The sequence below is a fragment of the Garra rufa genome, chromosome 15, assembly GCF_049309525.1.
Source record: "Garra rufa chromosome 15, GarRuf1.0, whole genome shotgun sequence".
NCBI classification, from domain to species: domain Eukaryota; kingdom Metazoa; phylum Chordata; class Actinopteri; order Cypriniformes; family Cyprinidae; genus Garra; species Garra rufa.
Genome location: NC_133375.1, coordinates 26,053,220 through 26,077,305, shown reverse-complemented (window position 1 = coordinate 26,077,305; position 24,086 = coordinate 26,053,220). Strand labels below are relative to the sequence as shown.

At 36.9% G+C, this 24,086-nt stretch overlaps 1 protein-coding gene and 4 non-coding genes across 5 annotated transcripts in view; 1 reads left to right on the top strand and 4 right to left on the bottom strand.

Moving 5' to 3' along the window:
- cacna1fb (calcium channel, voltage-dependent, L type, alpha 1F subunit) overlaps positions 1-23,783 on the top strand; it is an 80,186-nt gene extending 56,403 nt beyond the window's left edge. Inside the window, exons 22-49 of the mRNA XM_073818804.1 lie at positions 1,280-1,409; positions 1,901-1,960; positions 2,052-2,158; positions 2,617-2,704; positions 5,683-5,790; positions 5,918-5,970; positions 6,104-6,250; positions 6,354-6,555; positions 6,802-6,960; positions 7,285-7,395; positions 7,499-7,582; positions 8,776-8,904; positions 8,984-9,049; positions 9,201-9,292; positions 9,465-9,624; positions 9,829-9,956; positions 10,044-10,140; positions 10,224-10,326; positions 10,621-10,722; positions 11,390-11,517; positions 14,404-14,523; positions 15,269-15,528; positions 15,610-15,633; positions 15,738-15,860; positions 15,943-16,100; positions 16,517-16,629; positions 18,829-19,176; positions 21,129-23,783. Of these exons, the coding sequence (XP_073674905.1) occupies positions 1,280-1,409; positions 1,901-1,960; positions 2,052-2,158; positions 2,617-2,704; positions 5,683-5,790; positions 5,918-5,970; positions 6,104-6,250; positions 6,354-6,555; positions 6,802-6,960; positions 7,285-7,395; positions 7,499-7,582; positions 8,776-8,904; positions 8,984-9,049; positions 9,201-9,292; positions 9,465-9,624; positions 9,829-9,956; positions 10,044-10,140; positions 10,224-10,326; positions 10,621-10,722; positions 11,390-11,517; positions 14,404-14,523; positions 15,269-15,528; positions 15,610-15,633; positions 15,738-15,860; positions 15,943-16,100; positions 16,517-16,629; positions 18,829-19,176; positions 21,129-21,395 (3,667 nt within the window). The 3' untranslated portion in view covers positions 21,396-23,783. The remainder of the gene's footprint in view (positions 1-1,279; positions 1,410-1,900; positions 1,961-2,051; positions 2,159-2,616; positions 2,705-5,682; positions 5,791-5,917; positions 5,971-6,103; positions 6,251-6,353; positions 6,556-6,801; positions 6,961-7,284; positions 7,396-7,498; positions 7,583-8,775; positions 8,905-8,983; positions 9,050-9,200; positions 9,293-9,464; positions 9,625-9,828; positions 9,957-10,043; positions 10,141-10,223; positions 10,327-10,620; positions 10,723-11,389; positions 11,518-14,403; positions 14,524-15,268; positions 15,529-15,609; positions 15,634-15,737; positions 15,861-15,942; positions 16,101-16,516; positions 16,630-18,828; positions 19,177-21,128) is intronic.
- Positions 11,980-12,052, bottom strand: trnaq-cug (transfer RNA glutamine (anticodon CUG)). The gene has a single exon. It is a non-coding gene; the product is annotated as a tRNA-Gln (tRNA).
- On the bottom strand, positions 12,305-12,377 carry trnaq-cug (transfer RNA glutamine (anticodon CUG)). Its single transcript has one exon. It is a non-coding gene; the product is annotated as a tRNA-Gln (tRNA).
- Positions 12,570-12,642, bottom strand: trnar-ccg (transfer RNA arginine (anticodon CCG)). The gene has a single exon. It is a non-coding gene; the product is annotated as a tRNA-Arg (tRNA).
- trnar-ccg (transfer RNA arginine (anticodon CCG)) lies at positions 13,367-13,439 on the bottom strand. The gene has a single exon. It is a non-coding gene; the product is annotated as a tRNA-Arg (tRNA).
- Positions 23,784-24,086: the final 303 nt, after the last annotated feature.

Sequence of the window (24,086 nt, the reverse complement as noted above, 5' to 3'; positions counted from 1 at the left end):
GTCAGGACTCTGGCTGGGCCACTGCAAAATGTTAAATGTTTTGTCTGCTAACCATTTCTTTACCACTTTTGCTGTGTGTTTTGGGTCGTTGTCGTGCTGAAATGTCCACTGGTGCCCAAGGCCAAGTTTCTCTGTAGACTGCCTGATGTTGTTGATGAGAATTTTGATGTATTGCTCCTTTTTCATGGTGCCGTTTACTGTGATTAGGTTCCCAGGTCCACTGGCTGAAAAACACCCCCAAAACATTAGGTTCCCACCACCATGTTTGACAGTGGGGATGGTGTTCTTAGGTTTGAAGGCTTCTCCTTTTTTACACCAAATAAAGGCTACATCATTGTGGCAGAGCCCAGATTCATCAATATGGTCTTGGTGGTGATCCTTGGATTCTTTTTTTACCTCTCACTATCTTCCTGGCCAGCACAGGTGTCACTTTTGGCTTCTGACCATGTCCTCTGAGATTTTTCACAGTGGAATGTCTTGTATTTTTTAAAAATACTTTGCACTGTAACCACTGGAACTTCAAAATATTTAGATATGGTCTTATAGCCCTTTCCTGACTTGTGAGCAGCCACAATGCGCAGCCACAGGTCCTCAGTGAGCTCCTTTGTCTTAGCCATGAATGTCCACAAACCAACAGCAGAGAGCTTCTGTTTTTCACCTGTTGAGTTGATTAAAATAGCTGTTTCCAATGAATCAGGGTAATTAAGATGTTTTAGAGTAGCTTGGTCTTTTTGTAATGGTATAGAACTTTGGATTTTCTCATAGACTGTGACAGTTTGCAAAGGGTATGAATCATTTTGGACATGCCACCTTTTGTTCAAATGTAAATAAAAGCTGAGAAATATTTTTTTCCACAATGATGCCTCTTGTACATCGTCTTATTATCTTTTGGGAGAAGCCTGTGCCATTTCCGGTCAAAAAAAACTTGCTGATTGAATAAAAGTAACTTTAAGTCAGAATTTGCCAGGGGTATGAATAATTTCGGGCTTGACTATATGTAGCATAATTCAAAATGCACAATAATATCTGGAAATGCATCCAAATACTCTCATTTTCGCTCACTCAAATAGTAATTTATGTGACATTCACTGTGTACTTGTTAACAGGTGGTTTTGGACACAGTGTATTCATGACTGTGTAAAATTCCTCTGTTTTATGTTTAATGCACCTCTTGATTTGATCAAACTGGAGAATAAATTAAAAATAAAAAGTCATTTAAAATTTCAAACCATGTAGACAACACACAGCTAACCACAATTCTCTTTGTGTCTCCGTCCAGAATAAGAGTGGGCTGCCATACTCTGATCCATCACCACATCTTCACTAATCTCATCCTGGTCTTCATCATTCTCAGCAGCATTTCTCTGGCTGCAGAGGATCCTATCAGAGCTCACTCCTTCAGGAACAATGTGAGTTTCCTGTTGACACACAAGCAGGATCATAAATAGTTATTTACTGCAGCTGTTCTGATTGGCATGTTGGACGAGCTCTTCAGTACCAGCTGGGGAAGGCCATCCTTCAATCAGCTAAACGTCAAAACACACGCACACAAGCACACATAAACATATAGCTTAACATGATTTACCTAAGTAGGACATGTTTTTGGATCAGCAGCTGTGCTAGTCCTGGAACAACATTGGGATCAACCAATCAGAATTGAGGTTTAGGGACAGAACTGAGGTCAGGGGCTTGAACAACATGGTTATCAGCCTACTATTTCCCTAAAGGTTTAGGAAGACATAGTGAGGGCTCAGATTGAATCTTAAACAACAATGGATGCTCCAGGAACGTGTCCTACTTGTCTAAATCACATATACACAAATCTGTCACCATACATCATTCGTACCAGTGAACAAAATAATTTTTCATATCAGGGGAACTGATTTTTTTCTCTCTGCAGGTGTTGGGTTATGCTGATTATGCTTTCACTTCTATATTCACTGTGGAGATCTTACTGAAGGTACAGATCAATCAATCAAATATTTTTGTAAACACCTACACTAAAATGTCATCCCATTTTAACAAATTTCCTATCATTTTTCTCTCTGTAGATGACAGTGCATGGCGCTTTCCTCCATCAAGGTTCCTTCTGTAGAAACTGGTTTAATTTATTGGATCTTTTGGTGGTCAGTGTGTCTCTAGTCTCCTTCTTCTTACAGTAAGTCCTCTACACTCATAGATATCAAAACATCCCTGTTCATAATTTGTGTGAATCTGTGACATATCAGATGTATAGATCAGTGTATGTAAGTGTATGCATCGCCCTCTAGTGGGTAAATGAAGATGGTGTCCATATTCTACTTTGATTGCAATGCAAATGTGAAAATAAATAAATAAATAAATAAATGCATAATTTTATAAATAAAAATCTCATGCCCAAATGTTTTCAACTATTCATTTAGATGTTATATACTATATACTTTGGTGCATAATTGTTTGAAAAAAGTGAAATGATGTGAAATTGGTAATATATGACTTGACTGCTTATGAAACCATATAAATCACACTGTTAAGAAACACTGAAGAAGCAGTGAAGATCAGTCTGTGCTTTTCTTGAGATATTTTTGAGTCCACAGGTACAAAGTCAAACCTCTCTTGCTTTTCTCTCTCTCTTAGTTCGAGTGCCATCTCTGTAGTGAAGATCCTAAGGGTGCTTAGAGTTCTGAGGCCTCTTCGAGCGATCAACAGAGCCAAAGGACTCAAGGTACAGATTTTGGTGTTTTTGTGTCTGTGCTATAGCTAGACATGTAGTTACTGGAAAAAAGTTTTAAAGGCATGTATGTATGGAATCTGCCAATTATGACAATATTTCTCTCAATTATAACTTACATCTTTCCTTTTCTTTGCCTGAAAAACCTCATTTTTCTTCATATTTGCATTCTCTAATCTTTAGGACATGCAAAAGTTTGGGCTCTGTATTTTTTATGTTCGTGAAAGAAGTTCTTTATGTTCACTTAGACTGCATTTATTTGATCAAAAATACAGTAAAAACATTAATGTTGTAATATTACAGTTTAAAATAAGCATCACCCCAGTCTTTAGTGTCACGTGATTCTTCATAATTCATCCATTTTTTGATAAATAGAAAGTTCAAAACTTGTTTGAAAAATAAGTATTTTGTAATATTAATGTCATTTTCGATAAAATTAGCATGATAGTTTACCCAAAAATTAAAATTCTGTTATTAATTACCTACCGTCATTAGGTAGGTCATGTTCCAAACCCATAAGACCTTTGTTCATCTTCGGAACACAAATAAAGATATTTTTGATGAAATCCAAGAGCTTTTTGACCCTGCATACAACAGTACAACTACCATGTTTAAACAGTGGTGGAGCCAGAGGGGTGTCCGGGGTGGCACTGGACACCCCTGACATCCAATTGGCCACCCCGGGTGCCACCCCAAAATCTTATTTGCTGCTGGCAGTAGCTGATGCTGATTGACATCTCATTTGTCTAAAGAAGTTTTAGAATTTTGCCGGCAAAGCTGCTTAAGCCATTTTCAAATCAAGACGAGCCAAAGACATGAACATGGTTTCAAGGTACAACGAATAATAAAACATTATATTTGAAATACGTTTTATAGTTTATTATAAGGTTTGTTTGCTGAGTAACGTTTATTATCCATTGTGTAAGTGAACGAGGCGCCGACAACATCAGTTAACTCGATGAGATTAGAGAGATCAATTCGCACTTTGGACCGTTAATGCTATACTTCATCTGTGCTAGTATTACATGCACTACCATATATGTACAGGGCTCAAAATTTCAACCGTTTTTGTCGCATATGCTCCTAAAATTTAATCTGTGCAACCTCAAAATATTTGGAAGCATTTTGATGATAACTCAGCGACAGAGTTGCACTCACGCAGGGGCATAATTTTCACTGGGGACACGTTTTTCAAAATCCCGTTTGTGTCCTCCCACTTTTGTTAAAGTAATCTCTTGTATTGTAGAATGCATTCTCAGCACTGCCGAGTTTCGCTTCATCGTTAAAACGAAACCAAAAGTAAAACGCGCATGCGCAAAAGTTTTGAGAATTACATAAATATTGGAAATTGGAAAAGTTGCTGCTTAAGTTTTTATAATAGCAATTTGCATATACTCCAGAATGTTATGAAGAGTGAACAGATCAATTGCATAGTCCTTCTTTGCCATGAAAATTAACTTAATCCCCAAAAAAACTTTCCACTGCATTGTTAAGAAGGCTTCAGAGCGTCCAAGAAAGTCCAGCAAGCGCCAGGATCGTCTCCTAAAGAGGATTCAGCTGCGGGATCGGAGTGCCACCAGTGCAGAGCTTGCTCAGGAATGGCAGCAGGCAGGTGTGAGCGCATCTGCACGCACAGTGAGGCCAAGACTTTTGGAAGATGGCCTGGTGTCAAGAAGGGCAGCAAAGAAGCCACTTCTCTCCAAAAATGAAGAACCATGAAGAATCAATATCAGTGCATTACTAAAAAAGAAATTGGGTGCTCCTACATTTTTTATGGCGCTCCTAACTTTTTGAAGTTGAGAGCACAAGTAAAAAAGTTAATTTAGTGGCCTGTATGTAAGTTATTATATTTAATTAACAATGTTATTTCGACTTTGTACAATTTTTCTTGTTACACCAGTGAGCAGTGCAACTTTCGAGAGAAGCTTCTCTGCGTTAAAACTTATTAAAACCCACCTTAGGACAACAATGTCTGATGACAGGTTAAGTCACCTAGGGATTCTCAGTGTTGAGTCAAGGAGGGCACGCTCCCTCAACATGGATGAATTTGTGAAACGTTTTGTCAGTTCTCATCAGAACCGCAGAATTATGTTGTTTTAAACATACCTAGGATAAGTTTGTAACTGATGACTAAAACTGTGTTTTTGTTTTTCTTTTCAAATCCAGGTCTGTTTGATGTCTGCTATGTCTAATTGCATTTTTTTTTTTTTTTTGGTTGTTTTTTCTTAATGTTAATGTTTTTGTAAATGAACTCAGCATAGTCATTGCAAATAAAACTTTAGAATTCCTTAATTTATTATTTCAACTTTATGAGTACAGTGCGTGTCCATGTGTGGACCCCCTGAAATAGCAGTGGCCACCCCCTGGCCACCCCATGTAAAAAATTGTAGCTCCGCCACTGTGTTCAACCATGCTTCAAGCTTAATTTTATTAGCTATGATAATACTTTTTGTGCATTGTGGTACTCTTGTGAACGCACGGCAAAGACTGACACAGAAGAGAGGAAATTGTTAGCTAAAGTTGTTATTTTTGTTTTCTTTGCACACAAAAAGTATTTTACGGTTGAACCACTAATGTCTTTACTACCTTTCTGGACCTTGAACCTGGTCGATGCATTGCTGTCTATCCAGGGTCAGAAAGCTTTTGCACTTCATCAAAAATATGTTAATTTGTGTTCCAAAGATGAACGAAGGTCTTACAGGTCTGGAACAATGTGAGGGTAAGGTTGTAGTAATAATTGACAGAATTTTCATTTTTGGGCGAACTATCCCTTTAATACGTCCTTGCTAAATAAAAGTATTAATTTAATTAAAACAACAATCTTACTGACCCCATACTTTTGAACGATAGTGTAATTCATATTCACAGAGTGTCTCTCTGTCATTGTTATTGTGGAAATTAATTTTCTCTCTGTGTGTGTGTGTGTGTGTGTGTGTGTGTGTGTGTGTGTGTGTGTGTGTGTGTGTGTGTAGCATGTGGTACAGTGTGTGTTTGTGGCTATAAGGACCATCGGGAACATCATGATCGTCACCACTCTACTTCAGTTCATGTTTGCCTGCATCGGTGTTCAGCTTTTCAAGGTAAAACACACACACAAACACAAAATAACTCTATACATTGTGTGCTCTCACAAGTTTAACATTAGCATGTATACTAATGTGTACTAATGTACTTTTTTTTATACATTACTACTGTTGTATTTTATAGGGCAAATTTTATCGTTGCACAGATGAAGCTAAAAACACACCAGATCAGTGCAAGTATGTCATATTTCATTATGGTTTAATTCTGTTCTTACATTAACCACATGTGTGTGCCTTTGGGCAGCATGTGTGCTTATGTGTCATGAGTGTTTGTGGTTTATGTGTACATCCGTGTGTTTGTGTGACACAGGGGCACATTTGTGGTGTATAAAGATGGAGATGTGAGTCATCCAATGGTGAGAGAGAGGATCTGGATCAACAGCGACTTCAACTTCGATAATGTGCTGATGGGAATGATGGCCCTGTTTACGGTCTCCACTTTTGAGGGCTGGCCAGCGTGAGTCTGCTCCTCTGACATCGTCCTCCATATGTCACTGAAGGTCAACATGACCATGTTTACACAGTATGCTCCACATCCTGTTTTTTTTTTCCTCGTTCAGGCTGCTCTACAAAGCCATCGATGCCAATGCAGAGAATCACGGCCCTATTTACAACTACCGTGTGGAGATATCTATATTCTTCATCATCTACATCATTATCATTGCCTTCTTCATGATGAATATCTTTGTGGGTTTTGTCATCATCACTTTTCGTGAGCAAGGAGAGGCTGAGTTCAAGAACTGTGAGCTGGACAAAAATCAGGTTGGACTAAAGGCCATTTTAAAGAATATTTTCCAGTATTGAACATTTTACAAGTTCACAACCAATTTTACCTCTTCTTTTGAAAAATATGCACAGATAAATTGTTCATAATAAGAACTGAAACTTATTAAGAATAAGTATATATGATTTCATCTTGAATAACAGCACATTCGAGTTGAGTTGTGCGCTACTGCACTCCATTGTGTATTTTCTCACATTACGTCTGCTTCTTTTTGTTACTTACAGAGACAATGTGTGGAATATGCCCTAAAGGCCCAGCCGCTGAAGCTGTACATCCCCAAAAACCCAGTGCAGTACAAGTTCTGGTCTATAATCAACTCCACAGGGTTTGAGTACATCATGTTTGTGCTGATTCTCCTCAACACCGTTACTCTGGCTGTGCAGGTAAACAGCTGAGTCTGACAAGTCTTACAAAAGCTGTATAATCAGCATGTAGAACCACAGACAAAGACATTTTAGTCTATTTTTGGTATTGTGAATCTGAGCTTATATAAGCATACTTAAAATCCAACATAAACCTTGAGGCCAGTGATAAAATGTAAGATTTGAGAGAGAAGTCAGTTGCGCTGATACATTTGAAGAAGGCCTCTATAAGTTGACATAAATCTAAACATATAGTTCCATTAAGTAGAAAAAGACCAAAATTTGAGGCTGATACTGAGTTAAACGCCGAAAGTAGAATCACACTCTTTCTGGATTCTTTTACAGCATTATGACCAGTCAAAACTTTTTAGTCACGTGATGGACATCCTCAATATGGTTTTCACCGGCCTTTTCACTGTGGAGATGATCATTAAACTGATGGCTCTCAGACTCAGGGTCAGTCCTTTTACTTGCAGATGTGATGTGTGTTTGCTTGAATTTTTCAAGTGTGTTGTTCTTAATATTCGGTTGAGTTGTAATAGTTTTTTCCATTCCGCAGCATTACTTTATCGACGCATGGAATTCCTTTGATGCTCTGATTGTGGTGGGAAGTGTGGTGGACATTGTGGTTACAGAGTTCAGTGTAAGTTTTTCCTTATGCAACCAACAGCACTGAAACAGATACGGTTCTATAATATAGGCTAAACTAGCACAGATTACTCTTTGTTGCATATTTTGCAGTTCAAGGTAAATTCAGTGGTAATTGTTATAAAGTTGTAGAATTTGAGTCTTAGATTCTAATTATGATGATATTTGTGTTTAATTCAGACATTAGCTTACTAATATTTATTGTATCAGAATCACATTGTATGTTATGGAAGCCTGTTTCTGCCACTGAATGAAAAATAAAAATTTCTCAGAACTGTGAGATATAAACTATGAGATATGATTTGTGTCTTCCAATTCTAACTTTTTCTTGCAATGCGAGTTTATATCTTGCAGATCTGATGTGTTTGCTTATTTCTTACTTTTTTCTCAGAATTGTGACATACAAACTCAATTGTCCAACTAAAGTCCAACTTTGAGGGGTTAAAAAGAAAGATATGTTTTCATAATTGCGAATTTATATTTCACAATTGACTCAATAACTCAATTGCATGCTATAAAGTCAGAATTGCGACATCAACTCAATAAAATAAATGTATAATTCTGAGATATAAACTTGCATTTTTGATAAAAAATTTATAAAGTCAGAATTGTAAGATTTCTCAGATTATTTCTTAGAATTGCAAGTTTATGTCTCAGAATTGCGAGTTTGTCTCAGATTTTTGACTTTATAACTCGCGATTTCGAGTTTATATCATGTAATTATATCAGATAATTCTGACTTCTGACAAAGTCAAAATTGCAAGATGTAAACTCACAATTGCGAGAAAAAAATTCGCAATTGCAAAATCAGATTTTATATCACAATTCAGACTTAATTTCTTAGAATTGTTAGTTTATTACTCAGAATTGCGAGTTTATTTTTTTAGAATTGTAAGTTTATTTCTCAAAAGTGTGAGTGTGTCTTACAATTCTGACTTTATAACTTGCGATTTTGAGTTTTATATGTATGTAAATACAAAATAAAAAATTCACTTAATTCTGACTTAATTTCTCAGAATTATGAGTTTATATCTCACATTTCTGACTTTATAACTGAAAAAAAGTCAGAATTGTAAGATAAAAAGTCACAAATAACTGTTTTAATTCAGTGATGAAAAAGGGCTTCCATAGTTTTCTGTAGGGCACATTATTAATTTTAAGTTGTTTTTCTCTGTTCTTTCTCCTTAGAGCTCAGAGGACAGCTCTCGTGTATCCATTACTTTCTTCCGCCTGTTTCGTGTAATGCGATTGGTGAAGTTGCTCAGCAAGGGTGAGGGCATTCGTACCCTGCTCTGGACTTTTGTGAAATCACTCCAGGTCAGAAGAAAATGAGTACTAAAACATCCTTCATATTTTGAGCAAATGTTCTAGTCTAACTGTTGCTGTTGTCCCTCAGGCCCTGCCATATGTTGCTCTTCTGATCGCTATGATCTTCTTCATCTATGCTGTGATTGGAATGCAGGTAATTGAAGACTGGGAAAATGTATATGTTATTTTTTAATTATTATTTTCTTTTATTTATTTTTTTACATTTTTGTCTATACTATATATATTGTTTTTTAAACAAACAGACTGTTTTTTATCAACAACTAATCAATTGCTCTATTTATCAGACATTTGGAAAGATCGCTATGCAGGACCACACACAAATCAACAGGAACAACAATTTTCAGACTTTTCAGCAGGCTGTGCTGCTACTTTTCAGGTGTTGCTCACAGAACAGTAGAGCTACCAACATCAAGTTCATGGATTTGGTTTCTAGGAAATGCATGAACTGATATAAAATGTATACCTTGCATGCAATGCATATTGTTTTGGAAAAAAAAAAACATTTGCCAAATGCATAAATGTAATGTATTTGCTCTCTTTATGTGCAGGTGTGCAACGGGTGAAGCATGGCAGGAGATCATGTTAGCCAGTCTTCCAGGAAAGCGTTGTGACCCAGAGTCAGACTCTGAGCCCGGGGAAGAATTCACCTGCGGCAGCAACTTTGCCATTGTCTACTTTATCAGTTTCTTTATGCTCTGCGCCTTCCTGGTAAATGTTATTGATTATTCAATTATCTCTATTCTTCATAACTTTTCCTTGATAGCATTTGTCATGCAGTCACATTGTGGCTGTATAGTTTCCCAGCTTTTATTAAAAACTAAAAATATATATTGTACATGTATATATGTTTTTTTGCTGAAATGTTTTCAGTGTGATTTGCATAGTGAAATGCAACTGTTGTGCTTTTTTCAGATTATCAATTTGTTTGTTGCTGTCATTATGGACAATTTTGACTATCTGACCCGTGACTGGTCAATTCTCGGACCACATCATCTGGATGAGTTTAAAAGAATCTGGTCAGAGTATGACCCTGAAGCCAAGTAAGATTATCAGTCTCTAACTAATGCTTTTTTATTTAAACAAAAAAGTGCTTCAAGTCTAATTAAACGTGTGTGTTTTTTTTCCAGGGGTCGTATAAAGCATTTGGATGTAGTGGCTTTGCTCAGAAGAATCCAGCCACCACTTGGATTTGGGAAGCTTTGTCCTCATCGTGTGGCCTGCAAGGTACAGACACACAGAAAACCTAAAACTGGTTTGTTTTTTCCCCCTATCCTTTCTCTCTTACCATCTCTTTAACTTTTTGTCAGAGGTTGGTTGCCATGAATATGCCCCTGAACAGTGATGGTACGGTGACCTTCAACGCCACCCTGTTTGCCCTGGTCAGAACTGCTTTGAAAATTAAAACTGAGGGTCAGTATGAGTGTACACACAAACACACATACCCTCTGCATACTCATCTGCTTTACCTCTCTGTTTGAACTACAGATGATTCATATCAAGGTGTACTTTGCATATGAGTACTGGAGCCCTTCTTTACATTGTCATCTGTTTTTTGTTTTTGTTTTTTTCAAATGAAACGTCACTGAATTCAACTACATACAACTATATAGGTTATAATACAGAATAATAATATACAGTAAAGATTTTTGAGAATGAATAAGACTCTGTGTGTAAGCTGATGTTGCTGTAATGTGTTGTTCTCAGGGAACCCTGATCAAGAGAATGAAGAGTTGAGAATCATCATTAAGAAGATCTGGAAGAGAATGAAACCCAAAATATTGGATGAGGTTATTCCACCCCCTGCTGGTGAGTTCTTTCTGGATTACATTTAGCTAGTTCTTCAAATCAGTAAAATTACCACAATGCACTAGGGTTTTGCATCATTTAAAATGTAATAATTGGCTCCTTTTTAATTCACAAGTGTGATTTTTAATTGAAGTTTATATAGTCAACAGAATTTGGAATTTTAATCGGAATGACAAGAAAGTGGAATTTACTTAATAGCAAAATTATCACACGTCAAAAAAATATACGAGAATGGATAATTTAGGTAATCAGTATAAGGTATCTGTCTTGTAAATCTTCCTTTTGAAAACAGTAAATTATTCTGCCATTTTGCAGGGAATGAAATGTTCTTTCATCATGGTCTATAAAACGAAAGTTAATTTATTAAATATAATGACCTATATATATGAAAATGTACATTTTTGTAGGTGACATTTCATACAGTGAATATTAATATCCAATATTTCTGGAAACGGCATACTGTATATGTTGTGCGTGTGAAAACATATGTATGAGTATTTATACTGACAAATTAAATGTAGTATTAAATAAAATATGTATTATCTTTATAATTTAATATTTTTGTAATCAGTTTTCTGCCTCAATTCATATTTAATTGGGATTTAAAAGACATCCTCAGCTGTCAATGCTGTTTTATTTGCAACATTCTATGTTGGCTCTTTTACAGAGGAGGAAGTGACTGTGGGTAAATTCTATGCCACATTCTTGATCCAGGACTATTTCAGGAAGTTCCGGAAAAGGAAAGAGCAAGTGGGTCTGAGCGATTCCGAAAATGATAACCCTTCAGCTCTACAGGTAGATCTCTATCCCAGCTTCTGCTTTTTTTTTCTGTAGAGTCATTTCTAATATACCTGGACACAATCATAGTATTTAATTTGCTAAATCACACATTATATGCGAAATGTCCTGCAGTGCACAAAATTAAATCACAAAGACAAATGACTTGACAATCATTTAATGGGATTGTACAAATCCCACATTGAGAGGTGATCCACTGCAGCAGACTAAACTAACAAAAGCTTTCACTATAGAACTGTGATCCTGGCTGTCTTCATGCCAGGTATCACCTTACACGGTCTCGTATTATTATTCTCTGTGGGTGTGCTGTCATTGGTAGGTTGAGGTTATATGTGTGGGTTTGTGTCCATGCTGCATGCATTTCATCATTATTACAGATTGCTGTTTTCACAATCTGCCAATCTTAGAGTAAACATTTTGCAATGCACATTCCATACCAGACAAGCAAACTATTTCTCATGACCCAGGTGGGACTTGAACCCACAATCCCCAGCTTCAGAGGCTGATGCATTATCCATTAGGCCACTGGATCTTATTTTAGCCTTAGCCATGTAGTCTCAGTCAATAAATCTAAATATAAACCATGAAAACAACAGTATTGTGATTTTCTCTTTTAGCCCTACTTGATTTTAAACTGTCAGTTGTTTTCTTCACAACCTCAGTCCATCTAAGATGATTAGCATAATTCATCAGAACTTTTTTCAACTTCTTTTAACAGACAGCTTAATTTTTATGATATCAATTTTTCTATAAATTTTCCTTAGCTACACAAATTTAAGGTTTGCGACCCAGGTGGGGCTCGAACCCACAATCCCAAGCTCCAGAGGCTGATGCCTTATCCATTAGGCCACTGGGCCTTCTTACACTGTTGACATTTATTCTCAGTAACAGTAAATATAAGCCATGATATCATAACAACCAACTTGGCTTTAAATGATCAATCGTTATGTTTACAGCCTCAGTCCTTCTCATATGATCTTTGCAATTTCATCAAGTGGTACTGCAGTTTTTGCTTAAATTTTCTGACACAACATAAGTTTTGTTGTTTGCGACCCAGGTGGGACTTGAACCCACAATCCCCAGCTCCGGAGGCTGATGCCTTATCCATTAGGCCACTGGGCCCTCTTACACTGTTGATATTTATTCTCAGTAACAGTAAATGTAAGCGATGATAACGTAATATCCTGCTTGGTTTTAAACAGCCAAACATTATGTTTACAGCCTCAGTCCTTCTCATATGATCTTTGCAATTTCATCAAGCGGTACTGCAGTTTTTGCTTACATTTTCTGACACCACATAAGTTTTTATGTTTGCGACCCATGTGGGACTACGAACCCACAATCCCCAGCTCTAGAGGCTGATGCCTTATCCATTAGGCCACTGGGCCTTCTTACACTGTTGATATTTATTCTCAGTAACAGTAAATGTAAGCGATGATAACGTAACATCCTGCTTGGTTTTAAACAACCAAACATTATATTTACAGCCTCAGTCCTTCTCATATGATCTTTGCAATTTCATCAAGCGGTACTGCAGTTTTTGCTTAAATTTTCTGACACCACATAAGTTTTTATGTTTGCGACCCATGTGGGACTACGAACCCACAATCCCCAGTTCTAGAGGCTGATGCCTTATCCATTAGGCCACCAGGCCTTCTTACAGCTTTGATATTTAGTCTCAGTAACAGTAAATATAAGCCATGCTAACTTAACATCCTGCTTTGTTTTAAATGATCAATCATTATGTTTACAGCCTCAGCCCTTCTCATGTGTTCTTTGTAATTTCATAAAGCGAGACTGCAGCTTTTGCTTAAATTTTCTGATGCCACATAAGGTTTATTGTTTGTGACCCAGGTGGGACTCGAACCCACAATCCCCAGCTCCGGAGGCTGATGCCTTATCCATTAGGCCACTGGGCCTTTTGGTGACCTTTATATTTAGTCTCAGTAATAGTAAGTACAAGCAATACAACAGTATTTTGATTTTCTCTTCTAGACCTGCTTGGTTTAACTGACCAATCATTATGTTTACAGCCTCAGTCCTTCTCATATGATCTCAACAAATTCATCAAACAAGACTCGCTTCAATATTCTAACAGTCATGTTTTCTTTGATAGGTTGACCCAAGTGGCTGATAAAAGCAATTTTTTGGTGGAAACACAAATTTTTAGGTTTGCAACCTAGGTGGGACTTGAACCCACAATCCCCAGCTCCAGAGGCTGATACCATAGGTGTTAGGCCTCTGGGCCTACTTTTAGCTTTGTCTATGTAGTCTCAGTCAGTAATACTAAGCATAAACCATGAATTCAACAGCTCTGTAATCGCAGTCCTACTTGGTTTAGAATTATAATTGTTATGTTTGCAGTCTCAAGCCTTTAAAAAGGATTGAAGTTTTAACTATATTTTCCATAGCCACCCAAGTTTTATGGCTTGCAACCAAGGGGGGACTCAAACCCACAATCTTCAGCTCCAAAAGCTGATGCCTTATCCATTAGGCCACTGGGCCTCTCCTACATTTAAACCAACCTTTACACCTAAAACCTTACCTGGTAAACTGCTGGACCAACATTTAGCGGTTTCTGAATTGTTTACATCAGGGGTGCCCAAACTCGGTCCTGGAGGGCCGTTGTCCTGCAGAGTTTAGAGGCAATTTGCCTCAACACACCTTCCGAGAAGTTTCTAGTATGCCTAGTAAGAGCTTGATTAGCTGGTTCAGGTGTGTCTAATTGGGGTTGGAGCTAAAACTCTGCAGGACATTGGCCCTCCAGGACCAAGTTTGGGCACCCCTGGTTTACATAAATGTATTTTCCTCTGTGTTTTTGGTGATTTGGTGAGCTGCATATATACTGTGGTACTTGTCTCTTTCCGTGTGCATCTGTGTCAGGCGGGGCTGCGAACTCTGCAGGACCTGGGGCCAGAAATGAGACTGGCCTTGAACGAAGATCTGGAGGAGGAAGAGGAGGGTCTGGAGGAGGAGCAAGAAGAGGATGATGCTCAGTATAAGGTGCTCATCACTTAAACCATCAGTATTGTTTCGGAGAACATTTTCTGAAAATTTAATTGCTGTTTTTCAGTCGTTTATTTGAAGCACACTGAATTCAACCTATAAATTGGCTGAATAGAAAATAGTCCATTGTATCCAAATAGAGACAGAAGGCTTAGATCATCATTCAGAGTAATGAGGCACTTGGTCTATTGAGACAGATGGTAATTTGAGTACCAGGCAGGAGCAGATATCAGGTAATGAATGGAAGTTTAGGATTTTGTGGTGTGGGTGTAGATGTTGTGGTTGGTTGGTTGGTTACATTATTAGTCATTCATCATACAGTAAATCTAGCTGTGTAATTTGTTTACACATCTATCATAGTGTACATGATTGCTAATAGTTGCTTTCCTTAGTTAAAGTGCACCACCTGTAGGATAAGTTGAGTAATTTGTGCTCAAAGGCACAATCATTTTGGCAGCACACTTTTAAAGTGCTGTGAGTCTTCATATTGTTAACAACATTAAAAGGCTCATGACCCAGGTGTGACTTGAACCCACAATCCCCAGCTCCGGAGGCTGATGCCTTATCCATCAGGCCACCAGGCCTCTGTCTTTTTTTATAGGTTTAACAACACACAAATTCTTACATAGTCTTCAGTGTCACATGATCCATCAGAAATCATTCTAATATGCTGATTTAGTGCCCAAGAAACATTTGTTATTATTATCAAAGATAAAAAATTATGTATTTTTTTCTCTCTTAGAACGAAAATGGCTATGCAGGTCACACTGAGCCCTCAAGCAAAAGTCGGCGCTCCTCTTTGGCCACTACTCCCAGCGGTGCTCCTGTTCCTGTCTCAGGAGATGGCATCTTGAATGGAGGACTGGGACGTAGAAGCTCCTTTGCAAAAACACCAAATGGGAACGGCACTCTGGAGAATGAGAACTTCAGGAGAAGAGAAAGTGTGCGTTCCTCTATTCATTACCAACACAAGAATGGAATGATTGACCAACTGCCCAGGAGGTAAATCTAGCTGTTTGTACTATATTTATTAATATTATACCTCATATTATTTATGTAATTTATTTATTGTTTGTTTTATAGATCATCATACTACAAATACCCAAGGTAAGCATTTAGCGCAGTCTGCAGCCCCACCCATTACCCTTCTCTGTTCCTGTCTGCTGTTCTCTCAGTCTCCTGCTGACTGCCTTTCCTCTTTTCTCCCTCAGGAGGGACTCCAGGGACAGATTCTCTTCTCCGCTATCTCGGAGAGAAGAAGGCGGCGAATACCCTGGAGAGCAACGCTTCTATGGAAAAGACGAGGACAGCGAGAGCGTCATCTCTAGAGAAAGGTACTCATAAAGTCTTTCCTGTGCCTTTTGGATGCTGATTCATTTTATGGATTTTAATCCACAAAACCGTTTTCGTCCTCAGGCATGGTTATCCAGAGGACAGCACAATGTTCCTGGGACATAGAGACATGTATGATGGACACTCTATGAGACACCCTGTCTACGGTAATCATTATGGAAACAGTTGTGGTGACGGCAGGAGGACAGCGCGGAGACGTCTGCTGCCAGCAACACCTACTGGTAAAATCATCAATTGTGATTTATTTATTTAAAGGGATAGTTCACCTAAAAAATAAAATTCTGTCATTAATTACTCACAATCATTTCGTTCCAAACATTTAAGACCTTTGTCCATCTTCAGAACACAAATTAAGATATTTTTGACACTGTATAGACAGCAACGCAACTACCACGTTCAAAGCCCAGAAAGGTAGTAAGGACATTGTTAAAATAGTCCATGTGACATCAGTGGTTCAACTGAAGCTATTTTTCATGAATATATTTCATGAAGCTATTAAAATACTTTTTGTGTGATAAGAAAACAAAAAAAATTGACTTTATTCAACAATTTCTTCTCTTTTGTGGCAGTCTTCGATGCACATTTAAGAGTGCCATTGTCTTTTTTAAGTACCATTGTCTTTTTGTCTATTTCTTAGGGAGAAAGGCTTCATTTAACATACAGTGTTTAAGAAGGCAAGGTAGCAGCGATGATCTGCCCATCCCAGGAACGTACCATCAGAACTCCCCACCCTGCAGAGCACGTTCACAGGTAATGTTACAATATATCATTTTTTGTCCATGACACACTATCAAATAATGTGTTGTTTTTGATTTTACATCTTCTCTAATTTTGCAGTTCATAAAATGCATAAGTCTAAGAAGAATAAAGAGAAATTATGAGAATAAAGTTATAAATGTTTCAAAAATAAACTCAAAATGTTTAGAGAAGGTCAACATTACGAGAATAAAGTGGAATGTTTCGAGAATGAAGTCAGTTTTTTTTATATATATAGTCGAAATTATGTGAATAAAATCAAAATGTTTCGAGAATAAATTCAAAATGTTTCAAGAATAAAGTAAAAATTACGAGAATAAAATATTTTGAGAGTATAGCCTGCGCATGCAAATGCCTGGATTGGGAGCACTGGGAGAAGAGACCAGACCATATATTTGAATATATGTGGGATTATTAGCAGAAATCATACCATGTGTTATACTAGCAGGGACAGTATGCTTGGAAATAATATTCCGCATCCGCGAATCGGAAAGATGACTGATTCACATGGCATTTAAACTGAGGTGAATACAGAAATCTGTCATGCCACATTGAAGAGCTGAAAAGACACATTATTGTAATAGAAAAATAGTTTGAATTTCACTATAAAACTGACAGATTTCGAAAGTTGACACTTTGGAATATCTCCTGGTGCTCCCAATCTCTTATCCTCGTAATTGCTACGAAATAATTATAAATAACTTAACGCGTAAATAACGCGTAATTTTGACTTCATTCTCAAATCATTTTGACTTTATTGTCGAATATTTTGACTTTTCTCGTAATGTTGACTTTATTATCGTAATATTTTTATTTTTTGTCTTGTAATTTCTACTTTATTCTCGAAATATTACAACTTTAATCTCATAATCTTAGATTTTTTTATTTTAACGCACTAAAACACCGTCGTAAAGTACACACATGGATTTTATTTTTTAGATTTATTTATGTATTATTCACTGAGTAAGGTGAATTGAAAACATTAAAATAAATTACATACAACAAATGCCTGTTTGTAAAATGAAGATCACATTAAATCTTTTTCTGCTTTTCACATGCATTTGATTTCATAGTTTTACTCTTTTCCTAGACCTAGACTTTCTGTTGAAATATGTTTTATATAATAATTATTTTAAAGGTCCACTGGTGTGCTTTGAAACACGTAGTGTTATTCCATGTGTTGATGTATCTTCAACTGAAACAGGAAAACTGGGCATGGCATATCAATAAGTCCCACCCCCTTTTTAAAAATAGTTAATAGCGTTTAGTTGATTTCAGCGCTTGGACCAGAGCCGCTGAGCTTAGTAAAGTTGCATTTGAAAGCGTATGACAGCCACAATCTCATCCATATCACTATAAAATATAGCATTCTGTGTAGAATTCAAATGGGTCTGATACGTTTTGTGGTCTGCGCAGACTCGCGCATATGATGCGCTCCGTACTGTTGTGTCTCTGGACTGGAGCAGAGTGCGTGTGCTGCATCGGTTCAAAGGAAAGCATATTTACACTGACTAAATCATTCCCTGATTTCAGCTGCAACTTTAGTGTCTATTTATAGTATACAGGGAGGGGATTCTAGAGAGCATTTGATTATACATAAAGTTTAATGAGAAGCTGAATATTGGTGTAAGTTAGAAACTGTAAGTCTTGAATGCTTATATCTTGTAAATGTGAATTTTAGATAACTTTAAGGCTGAACATATGCAAACTAAAAGCCAAATTTTTTTTTTTATTTCATGGCGACATTAATAAGTATGAAAACAAACAAATAGTGAAATCTTATCATAAATTGTGTGAAAATATTTTTTGTATATTATGTATTACAATCTCAAATATGTGCTTTACTAACACTGTTGCCTGCTCTCTAAACACATTTTGAGAAAAGTTAATTAGGGGCTAAATTGTTGTGAAAATATGTGACCACATGTGAGATATGTTCATGTAAAAAAAAATTATTTATAGGTATTTAGGATGCATAAAATGTTACTTGTGAAATTAGTCTTAGCAGGCAAATTAAACAAGCTTGAAAATGTTCTAAAAGGATTTTATTTTCCAAACATCCACAGGACTTGAAGAAACACCTTATCTTCACACACTTCACAGTTCCAGATTGTCAACTGCTTTTTATAACTGAAGTGACTCCCTTGAATATTAACAAGTCACAACATTATGAAAGTGAGTTCTTTCTTTTAGGGATACGGCAGCTACGATTCTCGTCGCAGCAGTGCAAGATCATCCACGGGTTCAACAGCCTCCTGGGCAAATACCGGCCCTCGACGGGGTCGTCTCCTCTACGCTCCTCTTATCCTGGTAGAAGAAGAGGGAGCAGGAGGGGCTGGAAGTGTGGGCATCTGGGACAAAAAGGCTGGTGCCGTCGGAGTGCCTGCATCGGTTCGGCATCCCAGTTCGGGATGGTACTCCGGACCCTCTACGGGTGGAGGGGGGCAACCATACAGAGCCTACACTACCCTCAGAGTCCCCACCCAACTCAGTCCTCACTACAGCGAGAAGAGAGGCAGCGCTGACAGTCTAGTTGAAGCGGTATGAACTGAGAAACACTAGAACATGAGAGCAACATTGCAATAATAACAAAATAACATTACAGACACATTACAGCTTGACTTCATCAATATTGGAGTAACATTATAACATGTTACAACTAAAACAACATTAAAGCAACATCAAGGGAATATTACAGAAACAGTAGCTTAATAACATCTAAGCAAACATAGGAGCTCTTCATAGTATGTATAATATAATTTAATTTGATAACATTTTTCCAGTCACATGATCCATCAGAAGTCATTCTAATATGCTGAAATGATGCTCAAGAAACATTTCTTATTATTATCAGTAGTGAAAACAGTTGGTAATCATTTTTTTAGGATTCTATGATTGAACTGTAATATGTATGTGACCCTGGACCACAAAACAGGTCTTAAGTAGCAAATTAAAGTACGTAATGTCTCAAGCCTGAAAATATTCATACCCCTGGCAAATTCTGACTTAAAGTTACTTTTATTCAACCAGCAAGTTTTTTGGACCGGAAATGACACAGGCTTCTCCCAAAAGATAATAAGAAGATGTACAAGAGGCATCACTGTGGAAAAAAAAATATTTCTCAGCTTTTATTTACATTTGAGCAAAAAGTGGCATGTCCAAAATTATTCATACCCTTTGCAAACTGTCACAGTCTATGGGAAAATCCAAAGTTCTATACCATTCCAAATAGTCCAAGCTGTTCTAAAGTATCCTAATTACCCTGATTCATTGGCAACAGCTGTTTTAATCAACTCAACAGGTGAAAACAGAAGCTCTCTGCTGTTGGTTTGTGGACGGTCATGGCTAAGGACCATCCAACGGACACTGCACACCGCTGGGTTCCACAGACGCAGACCAAAGAGGGCACCACTTTTCCAGATAAGGCACACAAAAGCCTGCTTGGCCTTTGCAAATGCTCGTCTGGACAAAGAAGAAGACTTCTGGTGTTCTGTTTTATGGTCAGATGAAACAAACATTGAATTGTTTGGCCACAATGATGTAGCCTTCATTTGGCGTAAAAAAAAAAAGGTGAAGCCTTCAACCCTAAGAACACCATCCCCACTGTCAAACATGGTGGTGGGAACCTAATGTTTTGGGGGTGTTTTTTTAGCCAGTGGACCAGGGAACCTAATCACAGTAAACGGCACCATGAAAAAGGAGCAATACATCAAAATTCTCAACAACAACAACATCAGGCAGTCTACAGAGAAACTTGGCCTTGGGCACCAGTGAATATTTCAGCACGACAACGACCCAAAACACAGCAAAAGTGGTGAAGAACTGGTTAGCAGACAAAAACATTAACGTTTTGCAGTGGCCCAGCCAGAGTCCTGACTTAAATCCAATTGAGAATTTGTGGAGGGAGCTAAAGATCAGGGTGATGGCAAGGAAACCCTTCAACCTGAAAGAGTTGGAGCTCATTGCTAAAGATGAATGGGCAAAAATACCAGTGGAGACATGCAAAAAGGTGGTCAGCAATTATAGGAAGCCTTTGATTTCTGTAATAGCCAAAAAAAGGCTTTTCTATTGATTATTGAGAAGAGTATGAATAATTTTGGACATGCCACTTTTTGTTCAAATGTAAATAAAAGATGAGTAACATTTTTTTCCACAATGATGCCTCTTGTACATCGTTTTATTATCTTTTGGGAGAAGCCTGTGTCATTTCCGGTCCAAAAAAACCTTGCTGGTTGAATAAATATAACTTTAAGTCAGAATTTGCCAGGGGTATGAATAATTTCGGGCTTGACTGTATATTTGTCACAATAGCTAGTAGTAAAGTAATAGTAAAGATCATGTTCCATGAAGATATTTAGCACATTTCCTATTGTAAATATATTAAAACTTAATTTTTGATAAGTTATATGCATGTATAAATTATGAATAAATGATGTATGACATGTTTCATCACTCTCAGTCACTCCAGATCTTTCGTTTTTTGTCGTCCTCAGGTCTTGATCTCTGAAGGTTTGGGGTTATATGCTAAGGACCCAAAATTTGTAGCCTTTGCCAAGCGTGAGATTGCAGATGCCTGTCACATGACTATAGATGAAATGGAAAGTGCTGCAAGTGATCTCCTTAATCGTGGGGGCTCTGGGGAAAGCCAAGGCTTCATTAACCACACAGATATGGGACCCACATACAGTGATGAGGAGCCTATCAGGAGCCATGAGGAAGAAGAACTAGCTGATGAGATGACTTGTGTTACATCTTTTTGAATAACATTAAAAGAGACAATGAGGACATCAGTGGGTGGAGCAACAGATTCCTGACTGACCAATCACATTGTTCATGCTGCTCTGAGTCACAAAAAGACTCTGGTGAGGTTTTGCTCTGAAATATTGTGACTAGTTCTTACACAGACCAGCTCCAGTTTACCCTGTCAACATGGCAGCATCTTTGAAAGGACTCGTTTTATAAACCGCTTATCTCGGTAAACATTTTATATATGTAAATGTGTTTTTACTCCATCATTCTGGTTTATGTCTGTTTATTTTTAAACATAATTTACAGAAGGATTCTCCTACCTAAAATATATACAGTATTTTAAATTATTCAAATAAATTATTTAGGAATATTATTAATAAATAATTGAAATATTAACACTTACAATTGGGGTTTACATACAATCTGCAAAATGTTAATTATTTTATCAAAATTTACCCAAATGCATGACGTTTTTATTTGGTACTGACCTGAATAAGTTATTTCACATAGAAGAGGTTTACATATAGTCCACAAGAGAAAATAACCCAGTTTACATAAGCTTGATTCTTAATACTGTGTTGTTACTTGAATGATCCACAGCTGTTTTTTTTTTATTTTGTTGTTTAGTGATAGTTGTTCATGAGTCCCTTGTTTGTCCTGAAAAATTGTTCTTCAGAAAAATCCTTCTGGTCCCACAAAATTCTTTATTTTTTCAGCATTTTTGTGTATTTGTACCCTTGCAAACAATGACTGTATGATTTTGAGATCCATCTTTTCACACTGAGGATAACTGAGGGACTCATATGCAACTATTACAGAAGGTTCAAACGCTCACTGATGCTTCAGAAGGAAAAAAACAATGCATCAACCAAAATTAAATTAAGAATTTGGCATTAATTATTTTTGAACAGAACAAAGATGTGCACATTTTTCTAATTTTGCCTAAATATCTTTTTTTTTTTTCATTTAGTACTAACCGTCAGAAGCTACCGACGATACTTACATGTTTCCCAAAAGGCAAAATAAGTTAAATTTTTCCTGATCTTTAAATTCAAAAAGTTTTCACCCCCCGGCTCTTAATGCATTGTGTTTTCGTCTGGGGCATCAGTGAGTGTTTGAACCTTCTGTAATAGTTGAATATGAGTCCCTCAATTGTCATCAGTGTGAAAAGATGCGTGAAAAAGTTGTGAACAACTATCACTAAAAAAAACACAGCTGTGGATCATTCAGGTAACAATGTGTGTAAACTTTTGAACAGGGTCATTTTTATAAATTTTATAAATTACTATTTTCTCTTGTGGACTATATGTAAATGTCTTCAATGTAAAATATCTTATCCAGGTCAGTACCAAATAAAAAATAACATGCATTTTGTAGGATCCCTCTTATTTTGGTAAAATAATTAACATTTTGCAGATTCTGCTAGGTGTATGTAAACTTTTAACCTTCCAGGTTTGTCTTGCATTTTGTGTATTCATATGTATTTTTTCCAGTCTTCCAATATTACTTAATCGTCTTTGAATATGGTGTTGACTCCACTTCCACCTTAAAGTTACATTTTAACGTATATTGAAACAAAAAGCACACTGACCCCCGGTTTCACAGACAAGGCTTAAGCCTAGTCCTAGATTGAAATGAGCTGTTTCAACTTAAAGAAACTTGCACTGTTCTTTAAATATATCAGTGTCTTTGTTTTGTCTCAAGATGCACACCAGTATTGTTTTTTTTTTTTTTTTTCTAAGCATGTTTATAAAAATTACTTAAATGTCCTAAATTAACTATGGCCTAATCCTGGTTTAGTCTAAACCCTGTCTGTGAAACCAGGCCTGAGAAACAAATTGCACAGAGCCTGGCTGGAATTTCAAGGACACTTTTTTAGGGCAGTAAAACAAAAACAATGTCTTTTTTGGAAAAGTTGTTTAATTTTGTATTTTGTTATTATTGTTATTTAATTGGTTGTTTTCATTTTTTATTCCAGTTTTATACATGTGGTTGCTTTTGAAATATTGTTGATATGCCTAACCACTTTAGTCAGATTCCTTTTACTGATCACAATACCCATAAAATAGCCACAGAAACAGTGATCTATTCAGAAGGAGGATGCTGCATCCTACTCAAAGGTCTCATTCAGTAAAACTAAAAAAATGTCTGAACATTTTCTAAAAATAAATGAGCACACATTGCAGATGTGAACATGTCTCTCATCACATCTCTATGTAATCCCCAGCGTTTGCTCCCTTCCCCAACAATTTTACTTTATTAGTGTAAATATACAGAATATTATTAATATAACCAATTCACAATTGAAATATTATAACAACTAAAGATTTTTATGTGAGATTGAATGAGTTTATTTATTAAATTCTGAATGATGTTTGTAAACAAATATAAAGATGAAATGTTTCCACTCTTTGCAATCTGTCATTTTTATAGTATCTGGAGAATCTTGGACATTTTTAAATCAGAAAGCCATTTTGTGGGAAAGCTTTTGTGCAAAGCCATTTTGTAAACAAGTTGCGTAAAGGCCCAGTAGCCTAATGGAGAAGGCATCAACCTCTAAAGCAGGAGATTGTGGGTTCAAGTCCTGCCAGGCTTGCTTTACACTAGGTATGTTTAATAGATTCTGTCAATCTGTTTAACAAATTCTGTCATTAATTACCCTCATGTTGTTCCAAACCTGAAAGACCTTTGCTAATACGGAA